Genomic DNA, 12,447 nt, shown 5'->3' with positions numbered 1-12,447 from the left:
ATTACTGCTATTTCTTGCATGGGAAGCAAGAAATGTTTCCTTCCCGCCCCCCCCCCCATATCTCTATTTTATCCTATTTTATTAAAGTAAGTCCTTGCTGAAACTTCAGGGGGTGTGGAAAGACAAAAGAAAGACCTCCCAAAGTCTCTTGGTTCACAAATGCCCTCAGAGTGCCTTCTTCAGCGCCGGGCCGACTTTCCCATTGGCTTAATCACCTCATACACAGCCTTTAAAGGCACATCCAGGACTCCAGAGGGCCAAGCAGCACATCCGCCCTCTTGGGGCGGAGCCACCGGCGGTAGGGGCGGTCCTTCCGCTATGCCACGCCCCTCCCCTCCCTGCCCTTCCGGCCTTAGCGCGGAGGGGCGGAGCCTGCTCCGCGTGAACCTGAAGGACCGCGGCCGAGAGGGTGCTGATTATGGCCGATGGCAGCCGGACGCCTCTGGCCCGGGCGCTCCTGCAGCAGTGTCTGCACGCCCGACTGCAAGTTTGCCCAGCTGAGGGGGACGCCACGGCCCAGTGGGTGGAGGTAACGGCGGCCGGCAGCTCTCATTATGTTGTCCTTCTCCGCACTGTCTGGGTGATTTCTTTCTCCCCGCGCGTCCCTCTCCAATCCCGCTGGCCCCTGAGTGCCCTGGCTTGTGCGGTGGACAGCGCGGCTCCGCCGGCTCCTGGCCCGCAGTCTCTCCGGGCCTGCCCCCCGCCCCCGACCCCCCGAGGAAAAGCCGGTCTGTAAGGCCTAACTTGCCTCAGACCCCTTGGTGCCCCAGGCCGGTACTGCCCTGGTCCGTCTAGTAGGCTAGATTGGCTGCACGGGTTCAGGGTCCGCTGAGGTTTGTGTCCCAGCTCGTGTGGACTGTCACTTGGGACTCAGCACAGAAAGGCGATGTCTCAAGAAACTATTTCTTTTAAGGAAACTATTTCTTTTCCGCACTCGATGATCAAACCCCAAGGCCTAAGCAAGGAAGCATTTTATCTATCTATCTATCTATCTATCTATCTATCTATCTATTTATTTTGCCAGTCCTGGGGCTTGATCTCAGGGTCTGAGCACTGTCCTTGGACTTTCTCAAGGCTAGAGCTCTCCCACTTGAGCCTCAGCACCACTTCTGGCTTTTTCTATGTATGTGGTACCAAGGAATTGAACCCAGGTCTTCGTGCATGCTAGGCAAGCACTTTTACCACTAGGCCAATTTTATCGCTGAGCTTTTAATCACCAGCCCAAGCAACTTCCTAAAGAAATTTTGACCTATTTTTATGGTACAAAGAAACCAAGACTATAACTTTTTTATAATCGTTTTGCATTGTTATTGGAACATATTTCCTCTAAAGACATTTAAGTCATCTCAATATGACTTCAACTTTCATACTTAATCTTTTTAAGACAACCAGTCTGTAGGCCACGAAGACAAATATACAAGGTTCTTTAAAGTCTCTTGATATATTTTCAGAGTAAGTTGATACATAAGGGGGGAAAAAAAAGTCAGTTCATAATTAAAACGTTTGGAGATATTTAGAATCTTTAATGTAGAAGAATCTCAACTGTTAATAAAGTCTGGAATCTAGTCTTTCTAACAGGAACATGTGGTTGATTACACTTAAATCAGAATTTATTATTTACTTGTGCTAACTGGGAAGTCATTCATGAACACTAAAAATTCCTGTATTTCATATTTACCTGACAGAGAAAATACCCTGATCATGAAGGTGGTTTTTCCAAGGGGAAGCTAATCCATTGCACTCCAGATATGCTGCAATTTACCCAGATGTGGGAGATCTGACTGCATAATTTGTAGTAATGATAGATTGCCTTCATACTTTTTCATGGGGATGGATGAACAGCAATCCTGTTTCTACCTCTCTCCTTTTCTCAAACTCTTTTTTTGTTGTTCTGATTTTTCATTGAGGTTTTGATTTTTCTTCCATATTTTAAACTTGGTTCCTTTACATTCATGTTTTGCATATCTAAATACTTAGAATAAACTAATTTGATTGTTGCTTCCTGGTACTACAAACTTAAACTAGTAATCATTTAGAAATCTTCCTTATTTCTCTTTTGGTTGTTTCCCATGCCATGTTCCCTTATATATAACCACAAATGTTTGATTGCAACCTTCTAATCTAACACTTTCTGCTTATAAGCTGTGGAAGCTGTGTTTAAAGGTTTTTCCTTCCCTCCCACACATGACTGAATTAAAGACCTGACAAATAATTAGATGGTGAGAAAGTGTAAATTGCCGTGGGGGGGTGGGGGGTGGGGTAATGGGTATCAAGACATGTGAAAGGGTATCAATGTATGTGAATTAATGCACCTTCTATCTGGCAAATATCATGTAACCCTTTTATTAATTACAATAAAAATATTTTAAAAAAGAAAGTGTAAATTCCCTTTTCTCACATACCATTTACCCTGTTCTATTAACTTTGTTGGGTTTTTTGTTTGAACCAGCACTTGAATTGTTTGAAAGTTACTTCGCTTATTTCAGTTTTACTCATTAAGAACTGTGCCATCACAGACTATATATAGTGTTTGTCTTTCTTGGGAATTGAGCATTTTTGAGAATTAACTACACTTTTGTATTTATTTGAAATGTTTTATAATAAAAATACAAAAGTTATAAGGTTCCAAAGTTACAAGGGCTAGGGGCTCACACCTGTAATTCTAGCTATAAGATCTGAGGAATCATGGTTTGTGAGCAACCCAAGTAGAAAAGGTGAACTCCATCTTCAAAATAACTTGCAAAAAGCAGGTATGAAGTCATAGTTCAATTGGTGGAGCTTTAGCCCAGCAAGCTCAAAGCCCTGAGTTCAAACCACAGGAGCACCATGAAAAACAGAAAACTACAAAGAAAGTGATGTTTTTGACTAGAAGAGAAGAATGTGTAGGTCACACTGTAAGGTATATTATTGGAATAAACCAATGGACAATGACAGGAAGTAATGTACTGTGTAATCTACTTCTGGGAGTAATGAAGAACTTAATTCTGACAAGACATTCAATGAAGATTTGGCCCCATGTTGAAGATTCTATCCATAGTAGTAGTGCAGATGTCTAATTCAACTTGGTAACCCCTTGTGGGTGTGCATATGCCAAAACCACAATTATGCTTTTTAAGAATGACTCCTTTTGGGTATGGAAACAAGAGCTTTATCTTGTGTGATTGTTGTTCTTAATGTATTGTGTTATTTCTCTTCTCTTTTGTTGCCCTTTGGTTAATCTCATATTGTTACTGTATCTGACTTTGTTACCTGGTATGTTGTATCTATGTTTATTTGTTTATTTGAAATAGGAAAGGGAAGGGAGAAAACAAGATGTTTGGGAGAGGGTGGGGGGAGGGAAATGGGTACAAAAACATGAGGAGTATCAATGTGTGAGAAGTAATGCACCTACTCTCTGGTGAATGTAACTGTAACCCCTCTGTACCTTACAATAAAAAAATGACTCCTTTTGCATGTAAGTGTGAATACAGAGCTATAGTTACCAAGGACACTATATAGATAATGGAGCCAAGAAGATAAAGTTGAATATTAATGCAATTAAGATATAAATTGAGACCCTGTAATGCATAAAGCATATGAAGTACTGTGGAAGTTAATATTTGAGATAAATTGCACTTCTGCCTTTAAATTTGTTTTATATATTCATTTAATAATCACAGGACTAACAGTGAACCCAGCAATGTTTTAAACACGATGTTTATTAATTCATTTAGTCTTTGATAGCCCCTGCAATCCACAAGGTACATATATAATCATGAATTTAATGACTCAACCAGCAGAATCAAAGTCATTTGTCAAATACCTATTTTCCTATAGCCTGTCTTATAAGAGCTAATAAAAATATCCAAGTTGCTGTGTAAAATAAATAACTTTGTGTTCTTGGTAGCAACCAATCTTGTCATGCAGAATTTATTATCATAAATATAATTTCCTAATCCTAATCATTACGTTTATTTAAGGTATTAATAACAATAACAAATAATCAGACAATTCACTATGTGTAAGTAAATAAGCCAGAAGGAATAGAGTGATGATATCAAAATATATCAGTCAGGCTGCTGCTTATTCATCACTCCTGTCTAGTATAATGTGAATGCATATAGTACTGAATAAATGGGCCTTGAATATTAAGTGTTTCTAAGCCGGACATCCTTTTTGGTGGATGAGGGGAACCTCGTTGAAAAAGCTACTAACTTCTATTGAAATAGAAGTAAATTTATGAAATGATAGTGATGGCCATTGTTTAAAAATAAAAACCTGCCAGGGACTAGTGACTCATACTAGTAATCCTAGCCACTCAGAAGGCTAAGGTTTGAGGATAGTGGTTTGAAGCCAGCCAGGGCAGGAAAGTTCTGAGACTCTTATCTCATTTTTTGCTTTTAAATCAGAAGTAGAATGATGGCTCACGTGGTAGAGCACTTTAGCCTTGAACAAATGAAATCTCAGGAACAGTATCCAGGCACTGAGTTCAAGCCTCAGGACTGGCACAAAATAAATAAATAAAAACCTTAATTTTTTAATGAAATAGTAATGGTGATTAAAATGTGAACAGATTGTTTTTTATATTTAGGAATCACCTGTTGCTTTTAATGTCTATGTTTGTAAAATTTAATTGAATTTTTACTCATTTAGTTCTGAATCTCTATGGGCTTCTTCATAACCAGACTTTTCTGTGGTGATTTTTTTTTTGTAGGTTCAGAGAGGATTAGTGATTTATGTGTGCTTCTTTAAGGGAGCTGACAAAGAGCTTCTTTCCAAAATGGGTAAGTGTTTGATTTTTTTCTTTTAATGAATAAGAAAGAACAGCAATATACAAGTGAATATAAGAATAGCAATATACAAGGAACACTATCTTTCTTATTTGCTTGCATAACTGAGAAGTACTCTACCATTAAACTATAGAAATATAGTAATAAATTGTCCTGGTCTATAAGTTGGTCAGTAGCTAGCTGTTTAGTATTATTGGTTTTAGCTATTTGTCTATTACAATTAAAGTATGCATATATTGTACAATTCTTTTAGAATATATATAGCTTGTCATAATAGCTTTTAGGTTGATTTATAAGCACACAAAATACACACAGGATAGTTTAGGCCAAGGTTGCAGAAAGTTGTTGATAGCCACATAAGAAGAAATAGATTGTTCATTTCCTAATGTTTTCCTTACCCTCTAGATAAGAGAACAGAGGCAATAGACAATACTGTTATACAAGGTGTAAGTCCTGTCAAATTAATACAAATGAAAATTGTATCATTGTTATAAAAGAATTTATATTAACCATTTACATTTGTCTTTGTAAGAAATACGTGCAAGCTGGGCATGGTGGCTCATACCTGTAATTCTAGCTACGCAGGAGGCTGAGATCTGAGGATCAAGATTCAACGCCAGCCCAGTCACTAAAAAGTCTGTGAAACTCTTTTCTCCAATTAATCACTAGAAAATCGGAAGTGACACTGTGATTCAAGTGGTAGGGCAGTAACCTTAAGCTGAAATGCTCAGGGACAATGCCCAGGCCCAGAGTACAAGTCTCACAACTGGAAAAAGAAAAAAGAAAAAAAAAAAAAGAAATAACTGCAAATAAGCTGGGTGCTGGTGGCTCACACATATAACCCTAGTTACTCAGGACGCTGAGTTCTGAGGATCGCAGTTCAAAGCCAGCATGAGGCACAAAAGTTCTATGAGACTCTTATCTCCAGTTAACTATTAGAAAACTGGAAATGGCACGGTGGCTCAAGGGGTAGAATGGTAGCCTCAAGCCCCATGACTAACAACAACAGCAACAAAAAAATACGTGCAAATACTACAATTCTACTTTGTTTTTGTTTTGTTTTGTTTTGGTTTGTTTTTTTGCCAGTTCTGGGCCTTGAACTCAGGACCTGAGCACAGTCCTTGGGCTTTCTCAAGGCTAGAGCTCTACCACTTGAGCCACAGCACCATTTCTGGATTTTTCTATGTATATGTGGTACCGAGGAATCAAACCCAGGTCTTTGTGCATGCTGTGCAAGCACTCTACCACTAGGTCAAACTCCTGACTACAATTCTAGTTTTTAAACCAAAGTTAGTGTTATCACAACCATACTTCCTCTGGTTGCATCAAAAGCAAAAGTAAGTGTTAAAGGATATCTGGACAATAATTTATTTGGCTAGAGTTTGTATATTGAAATATCCATAACACTGCATTGCACATTCTTTATGATAGTCATATAGATTCACATATATCAAATCAATTACATGTTGTCTGAAGTCAGTATTTGATTTTAATGTCCAGAAAAGAAAAAAAAAGAAAAAAAAGCTTGAAGTAATATAGCTATCTCTAATCTTGGAGATTTTTTTTTTTTTTGCCAGTCCTGGGGCTTGAAATCAGGGTCTGAGCACTGTACTTAGGCTTTCTCAAGGCTAGCACTCTAGCACTTAAGCCACAGCACCACTTCTGGCTTTTTCTATGTATATGCTACCAAGGAATCAAATCCAGGTCTTCAGTACATGCTAGGCAAGCACTCTACCACTAGGCCAGACTCCCAGCCCTTGGACATATTTTATGTCATCCTTATTAATGGAGGATTGCACCTGTTAGTTGAATCAATAAGAAATACAAACTACAACTAGGGACTAGAGACTCACGCTTATAATCCTAACTACTCCGGAGGATGAGGATCACAGTTTAAAGCCAGACTTGTCAGGAAAGACTGTAAGACTCTTATCTCCAATAAACTCAGAAAAAAACAAAAGTAGTGCTGTGGCTCCAGTGGAAGAACATTAGCCTTAAGCAAAAGAAGCTCAGGAACAGCATCCAGGCTCTGAGTTCAAGCCCCAGGACCAGCAAAAGAAAAGAGAGTGGGGAAGGGAGGGAGGGGGAAAGGGAGAAGGAGAAAGAAAGTAAAAGAAAAGAAAGGAAGAGAGAGAGGAGATAATAAGAGAGAGGGAAGGAAGGGAGGAAGGGAGGGAAGGAAGGAAGAAAGGAAGGAAGAAAGGAAGGAAGGGAGGAAGGAAAAACTGAGCCAGGCACTGATGGCTCATGCCTGTAATCCTAGCTATTCAGAAGGCTTGGATCTGAGGATTATAGTTCAAAGCACCGTAAGACTCTTATCTCCAATAAATTACAAAATAAAAAAACTGCAAGTGGCATTGTGGCTCAAGTAGTAGAGTGCTAACCTTGAACAAAAGGAGCTCAGGGACAATGCCTAGTTTCCCAAGTTCAAATCCTAGGAAGGACCAGAAAAAATAATATGAATTGGACACAGCAGTACATGCCTATAGAGCCAGTTACGCTGGAGGCTAAAAGAGGAGTATTCCCTCATTCAGAGTTCAAAGCCATTATAGTCAACATAGTAAGACTCTGTCTCCAAATTATAAAAATGTAAATTATAGGTATATATAAATATTAAGTAGTTGAAGATTATAGACATTAACTTAGAAGAGATCAAATAAACTCAAGAGCAAATAATTTACTGAACACCTTGGACAGAAAGCTATGGCTTTTTTTTTTCTGCCAGTCCTGGGCTTGAGCTCAGGGCCTGTCCTTGGACTTTCTCAAGGCTGGAGCTCTACCACTTGAGCCTCAGCACCATTTCCAACTTTTTTCTATGTATGTGGTACCGAGGAATCGAACCCGGGTCTTTGTGCGTGCTAGGCAAGCACTCTACCACTAGGCCAAACTCCCAGCCCCAAGCTATGGCTTTTTTATACTACTATTACAAACACATTTGACAGCTATGAAAATTACATTAAAGAGATTATGAAAGAAGATAATAACAAGGCAGTATATACAATAGTTTGAAATTTGAGCGAGCGAGAACATAGTAAGAAATGTTTGAGAAGTTAAGAAGAAAATGAAATGAGGACTTCTATTGTAGAGGATAATTTGTAAGGTCCTGATGTTGTGGTATTGTAGACCTGTTAGCCAACGTTAATATTTTGCCCTGAATTAAATCCTTATTGGTCATAAAAATATAGTAAGATTCTTCAAAAACAGGGGGAAAATTCTTCTCATTCTTACATAAGATTGACTTCCTCAGGTTGAATCATAGAATCTTAAATGAATCTTAACCTAAAGTAAGCCCACCAAGCCAGGCACAGTGGCTCATGCCCATAATACTAGCTACTCAGGAGGCTGAGATCTGAAGATCTCGGTTCAAAGCCAGCCTGGCACTAAAGTCCTAAAGTCTGTGAGTCTCTTATCTCCAAATTAATCACTAGAAAAGGGGAAGTGGGGCTGTGGTTCAAAGAGTAGGATGGTAGCCTTGAGCTGAAGAGCTTAGGGACAACTCCTAGGCCCAAGGATAGGGCAGTAGTCTTGAGCTGAAGAGCTCTGGGACAGCACCTAGGCCCAGAGTTCAAGCCCCATGACCCACAAAAAAAATAAAATAAATAAGCCCAACAAATTCAAGCTGCATTTTATTTTTACACAGATGACATGCTCAGTAGTCCCATGTATGTCTTTGTGAGTTCATGTCAACTAGATGTTTAAGATTGTGGTGAACTGAAAAACACTGAGGAGAGGTCTACCTTATATCTTCAAGTGCAGAATCTAACAGAAAACTTAGTATGATTCTCAGTAAAGGACCATATGCATCTGAAGAATCAGACTGCTGGTTTGAGTTATAAGCAAAATAAACATAACTAGCTGGGATCAATGACTCATGCCTGTAATCCTGGCTACTTAGGAGGTTGAGACCTGAGGATCATGGTTCAAGCCAGCACAAACAGGAAAAGTTCATGAGACTGATGTCTCCAATTAACCATGGAGGTGGGAGAAGCAGGAGGATGGACAGACATGGAGCTGTGACTCAAGTGGTAGAGCCCTGACTTTAAGCTCAAAAGCTCATGGTCTATTCCCAGGCCCTGAGTTCAAGCCTAAATAAATAAACACATCTATTATCTATAAATTTCCTCTAAGAGGAAAAGTAAACCAAAGAGATGGGATACTCTTAGACCTCCACCTCATACTCATTACAAGGATTCCCATCTTTCCAGTCAAATTTTATAACCCTTGGGAATATATGTAATTCTGTAATACATAGCTAATGTGGCAATTAGAAAGCCTTTCTCAATTCATCTTCAGTATTATTGGCTATGGTGCAGAGATCTGTGAAAGCTTAATTTCTAGTCAATATCTTTGGGTTTATTTGGTTGATAACCTATGTTAGGATGTCTGGATTTCAACATGCTATTGATCATTATGTCACATTAATTCTACTTATATTTGTTGTGATCTGTTTCTGTCTACTGATATTTATATCAGTATTGAGTTCCCAGAGGTAGCCAGTAGAGGGAATTGTGTACAAGTGTAATAGTTTATACTACCTCTCCAGTTTTAATCCAAAATTGCCATCTTAATCTCTTAGTAACCTGAGGCTTGGAATGAAACCCTCTGGAGAGTGAGTTTTCCATAGAAGCAACCACTAAGAACTACTATAGCAAAGCCCTAGTTGTAATTTACAAATTGTAGAGGTATTTAAATATATCTTAAATGAAAAGTGATGGTGTATAAAGCATACCTTAAGAATTAAATTGAGTGTAAGGATAGCCTTACTATAAGGATATAGTAAATCCTTACTATATATTCTGTAATAACTAAAACTATTTGCTACCTGTTAAAAAAAAAGTATGCTTTTGTCTAATTTGACAATAGAAGTGAGAGGTTTACCATTTAGGGGCTGGGAATGTGGCTTGGTGGTAGAGTGCTTGCCTGGCATGCAGGAAGGGCTGGGTTTGATTACTCAGTACCACATTAGTAGAAAAAGCTGGAAGCAGTGCTGTGGCTCAAGAGGTAGAATGTTAGCCTTGAACAAAAGAAGCTCAGGGACAGTGCCCAGGCCCCGAGTTCAAGCCCTAGGATTTGCAAAAAGAAAAAAGAAAAAGCCATGTTATCATTTTCTCAGTACTGTTCTCTGCAAGCAGAATTCATTTATATCATTATTGCTATCTCCCTAGATAGTATATCTGTTTTAGTAGACACTTCTTTTGTTATAATTTTGAAAATGGTTAATGTTGAGGTATAAATGTTTTCTAAGTTTATGTAGTTTTTTTAGTGACACTAGATATTTATTGTGGTTTTGGCACTTGTTATAGTCTCATAAATGCTATAAAAATATCACCGTTTCCTTGTATGTATATGAAGATAGTATCAGTAGCTCTGTATCCTTACTTTTTCATATGTAACAGCATATTTTATCTTTGTACTTCTGCCATAGAATGTATTTGTAAAATGATTAGTCCATTTCAACTAAGTTATAAAACAGCAAAAAGAGCCAGCATGTAATAAGATTAAATGTGAAAGCTTTGTCACAGCTCAAAACTGTAGGTAACTAATTTTAAAATAATAAATGCTCTTCTGATAATCTTTGTTATAGAAGAGAGTTTAGTTTGAGAAGGATTTATCATGGTATTTTTCTAATGGGATTGACTTATAAAATACAGGAAGCTGGGAAGGAAAATCTTCTTAAGTATTCTTCTGAAGCAAACTTATTTGAGGTTCCACGGTACAGTTAATTCTGTAGGTTAAAAATGTCATGATTTTAGCCAGGCGTGGTGGCTCACATCTGTAATCCTGGCTACTCAGGAGGCTAAGATCTGAGGATCAAGGTTCAAAGCCAACCCTGGCACAAAAGAACCCGAGACTCTTATCAATTAACTTCTAGAAAATGGGAAATGGGGCTTGGCTCAAGGGTAGGGTGGAAGCCTTGAGCTGAAAAGCTCAGGGACAGTGCCCAGGCCCATGGGTAGCGCCCAGGCCAAGTTCAAGTCCCATGACCCACAAAAAGAAAGTCATGATCTTTTCTGTATAAAGTTTTGTTCTTCATGCTTCAGCTGTTCAGTGAAGCAAAATTTCAAATCACGATGAGGTTAGGAGGAAGAGCTAACTAACAAACTGGGTTTTAAATGTGGGAATTGCCAACTAATTTGAAAGAAGGGTGGTTTTCTTCAAATTTGTTTTTTTATTTCAAAATATTTTGCCTTTTATCCTCTAACAGTTAATACACTGTTAAATGTGAAATTAAGTGAGACCGAAAATGGCAAGCATGTCTCTATATTGGATCTACCTGGTGATGTTCTTATCATCCCTCAAGCCACCCTCGGGGGCAGAGTAAAAGGAAGAAACATGCAGTATCACTCTAACTGTGGGAAAGAAGAAGGGTTAGAACTTTATTCGCAATTTGTGACTCTATGTGAAAAAGAATTAGCTGCCAACAGCAAGTGTGCTGAAGCTGGGGTTGTGGTGAAACACGGCACTTACGGGAACAGGCAAGTACTAAAGCTTGATACCAACGGACCATATACACATCTGGTTGAGTTTTGAAAATTTTAAAGATTCATTTCCACAGCTGTTCTTTGCATTAAGAGACCTGAAGTATAGAATTTCTACTTCTTCCTCTTATATGCACTCATCTGTAGCACTTATAGGCATGAAAATCCTGTACCCTATAAATAACTGTAATGTGATAAACAGATGACCTTGCCTTGGCACATAACTCTGGATCTGTCACTTTTTGTTCAACATTCCTCCACTTTTCCACTGAAAAATTTGAAAAATATTTTCTGTTTACCTCATAGTCATTAAGAAAATCTTCTTGACCATGTTTTAAAGATTACATGCATTCAACATATCTGTTATGAATAAATTTGTACAATCAATAAAAACACATGTTGTGCCACCAAGTTTATATAGTAATAAAACTAATTAATTGTATTAAACTTAGGTTAAGACCCAGTGCAAACCAACTATAACTTCATCTGTTTGCTTCAGTATTCTGTTTTAATTTTATACTTTTAATTTTTATTTTTTGATGGTGCTAGGGGTCAAACCCAGAGCTTTTACATGCTAGACAAGCACTGTATTACTGTGCTATATTCCCAGCCCAGTTTTCTGTAATTTGAATAGAAGCAGGTGTTTTACTATTGTTTTAATAATAGCTATGAAAATATAATGTATTAATGTTATTGTGTGTTACATTTCTTTCCAATGACATCCAAATGCTTTAGATTACTCCTCAGAATCTTTTGTATCTTGTAAATATGTATAATTATGTCAATTAGAAATTTCTAAGTAAAAAAAAAACCAAAGAATCAAAGTTCAAAGTTGTTTTTATTAAACATACCCCCCAAAGTACATTAATACTATTTGTTTTTGCCAAAATCATGTATATCTCAGTTTTTTGTCTTGACTACATGAATTTTTTCTTCATTTACAACACTATATTCCTTTCCTGTTGAATTAAGACTGCTATAAAAGGAAGAAAAAAGGAAAATTTTTACGGGAATAATTTGTTTCTAATTAATTTGTATCAGGTGTTTCTAATCAGACTTGTGTGGCTTGATGATTTGTAAGTTTTTCTGTTAGTAAATGTTAGGCCTGTATGTGTGTGTGTGTTTATGTCCCCTCCCTCATTCATATGTTGAAACTTTAAATTCCAGAGTCCAGGTATTTAAAGATAAGGCTTTGGGGG

General features: G+C 38.0%; 1 protein-coding gene across 1 annotated transcript; it reads left to right on the top strand.

Moving 5' to 3' along the window:
• Positions 1–343: 343 nt before the first annotated feature.
• On the top strand, positions 344–12,023 carry LOC150055395 (D-aminoacyl-tRNA deacylase 2). The gene is made up of 3 exons (XM_090345356.1): positions 344–529; positions 4,694–4,763; positions 10,975–12,023. The coding sequence occupies exons 1-3, from the start codon at positions 419–421 to the stop codon at positions 11,298–11,300; spliced, it is 507 nt and encodes a 168-aa protein (XP_090201482.1). The 5' UTR covers positions 344–418; the 3' UTR covers positions 11,301–12,023.
• The last annotated feature ends 424 nt before the right edge of the window (positions 12,024–12,447 follow it).

Source organism: Megascapheus bottae, chromosome 14 (assembly GCF_031878675.1).
Source record: "Megascapheus bottae isolate mThoBot1 chromosome 14, mThoBot2.hap1, whole genome shotgun sequence".
Taxonomy (NCBI): Eukaryota; Metazoa; Chordata; class Mammalia; order Rodentia; family Geomyidae; genus Megascapheus; species Megascapheus bottae.
The sequence above is the reverse complement of the archived record's forward strand: the minus strand, read 5'-3'. Positions and strand labels throughout refer to the sequence as shown.

What these genes read in the sequence shown, in the direction of transcription:
- LOC150055395 (XM_090345356.1), top strand. Translation starts at nt 419, where the DNA reads ATGGCCGATGGCAGCCGGACGCCTCTGGCCCGGGCGCTCCTGCAGCAG. An exon ending in CCACGGCCCAGTGGGTGGAG is followed by an intron (nt 530 to 4,693) that starts GTAACGGCGGCC and finishes TTTTTTTTGTAG; the next exon opens with GTTCAGAGAGGATTAGTGAT. An exon ending in AGAGCTTCTTTCCAAAATGG is followed by an intron (nt 4,764 to 10,974) that starts GTAAGTGTTTGA and finishes ATCCTCTAACAG; the next exon opens with TTAATACACTGTTAAATGTG.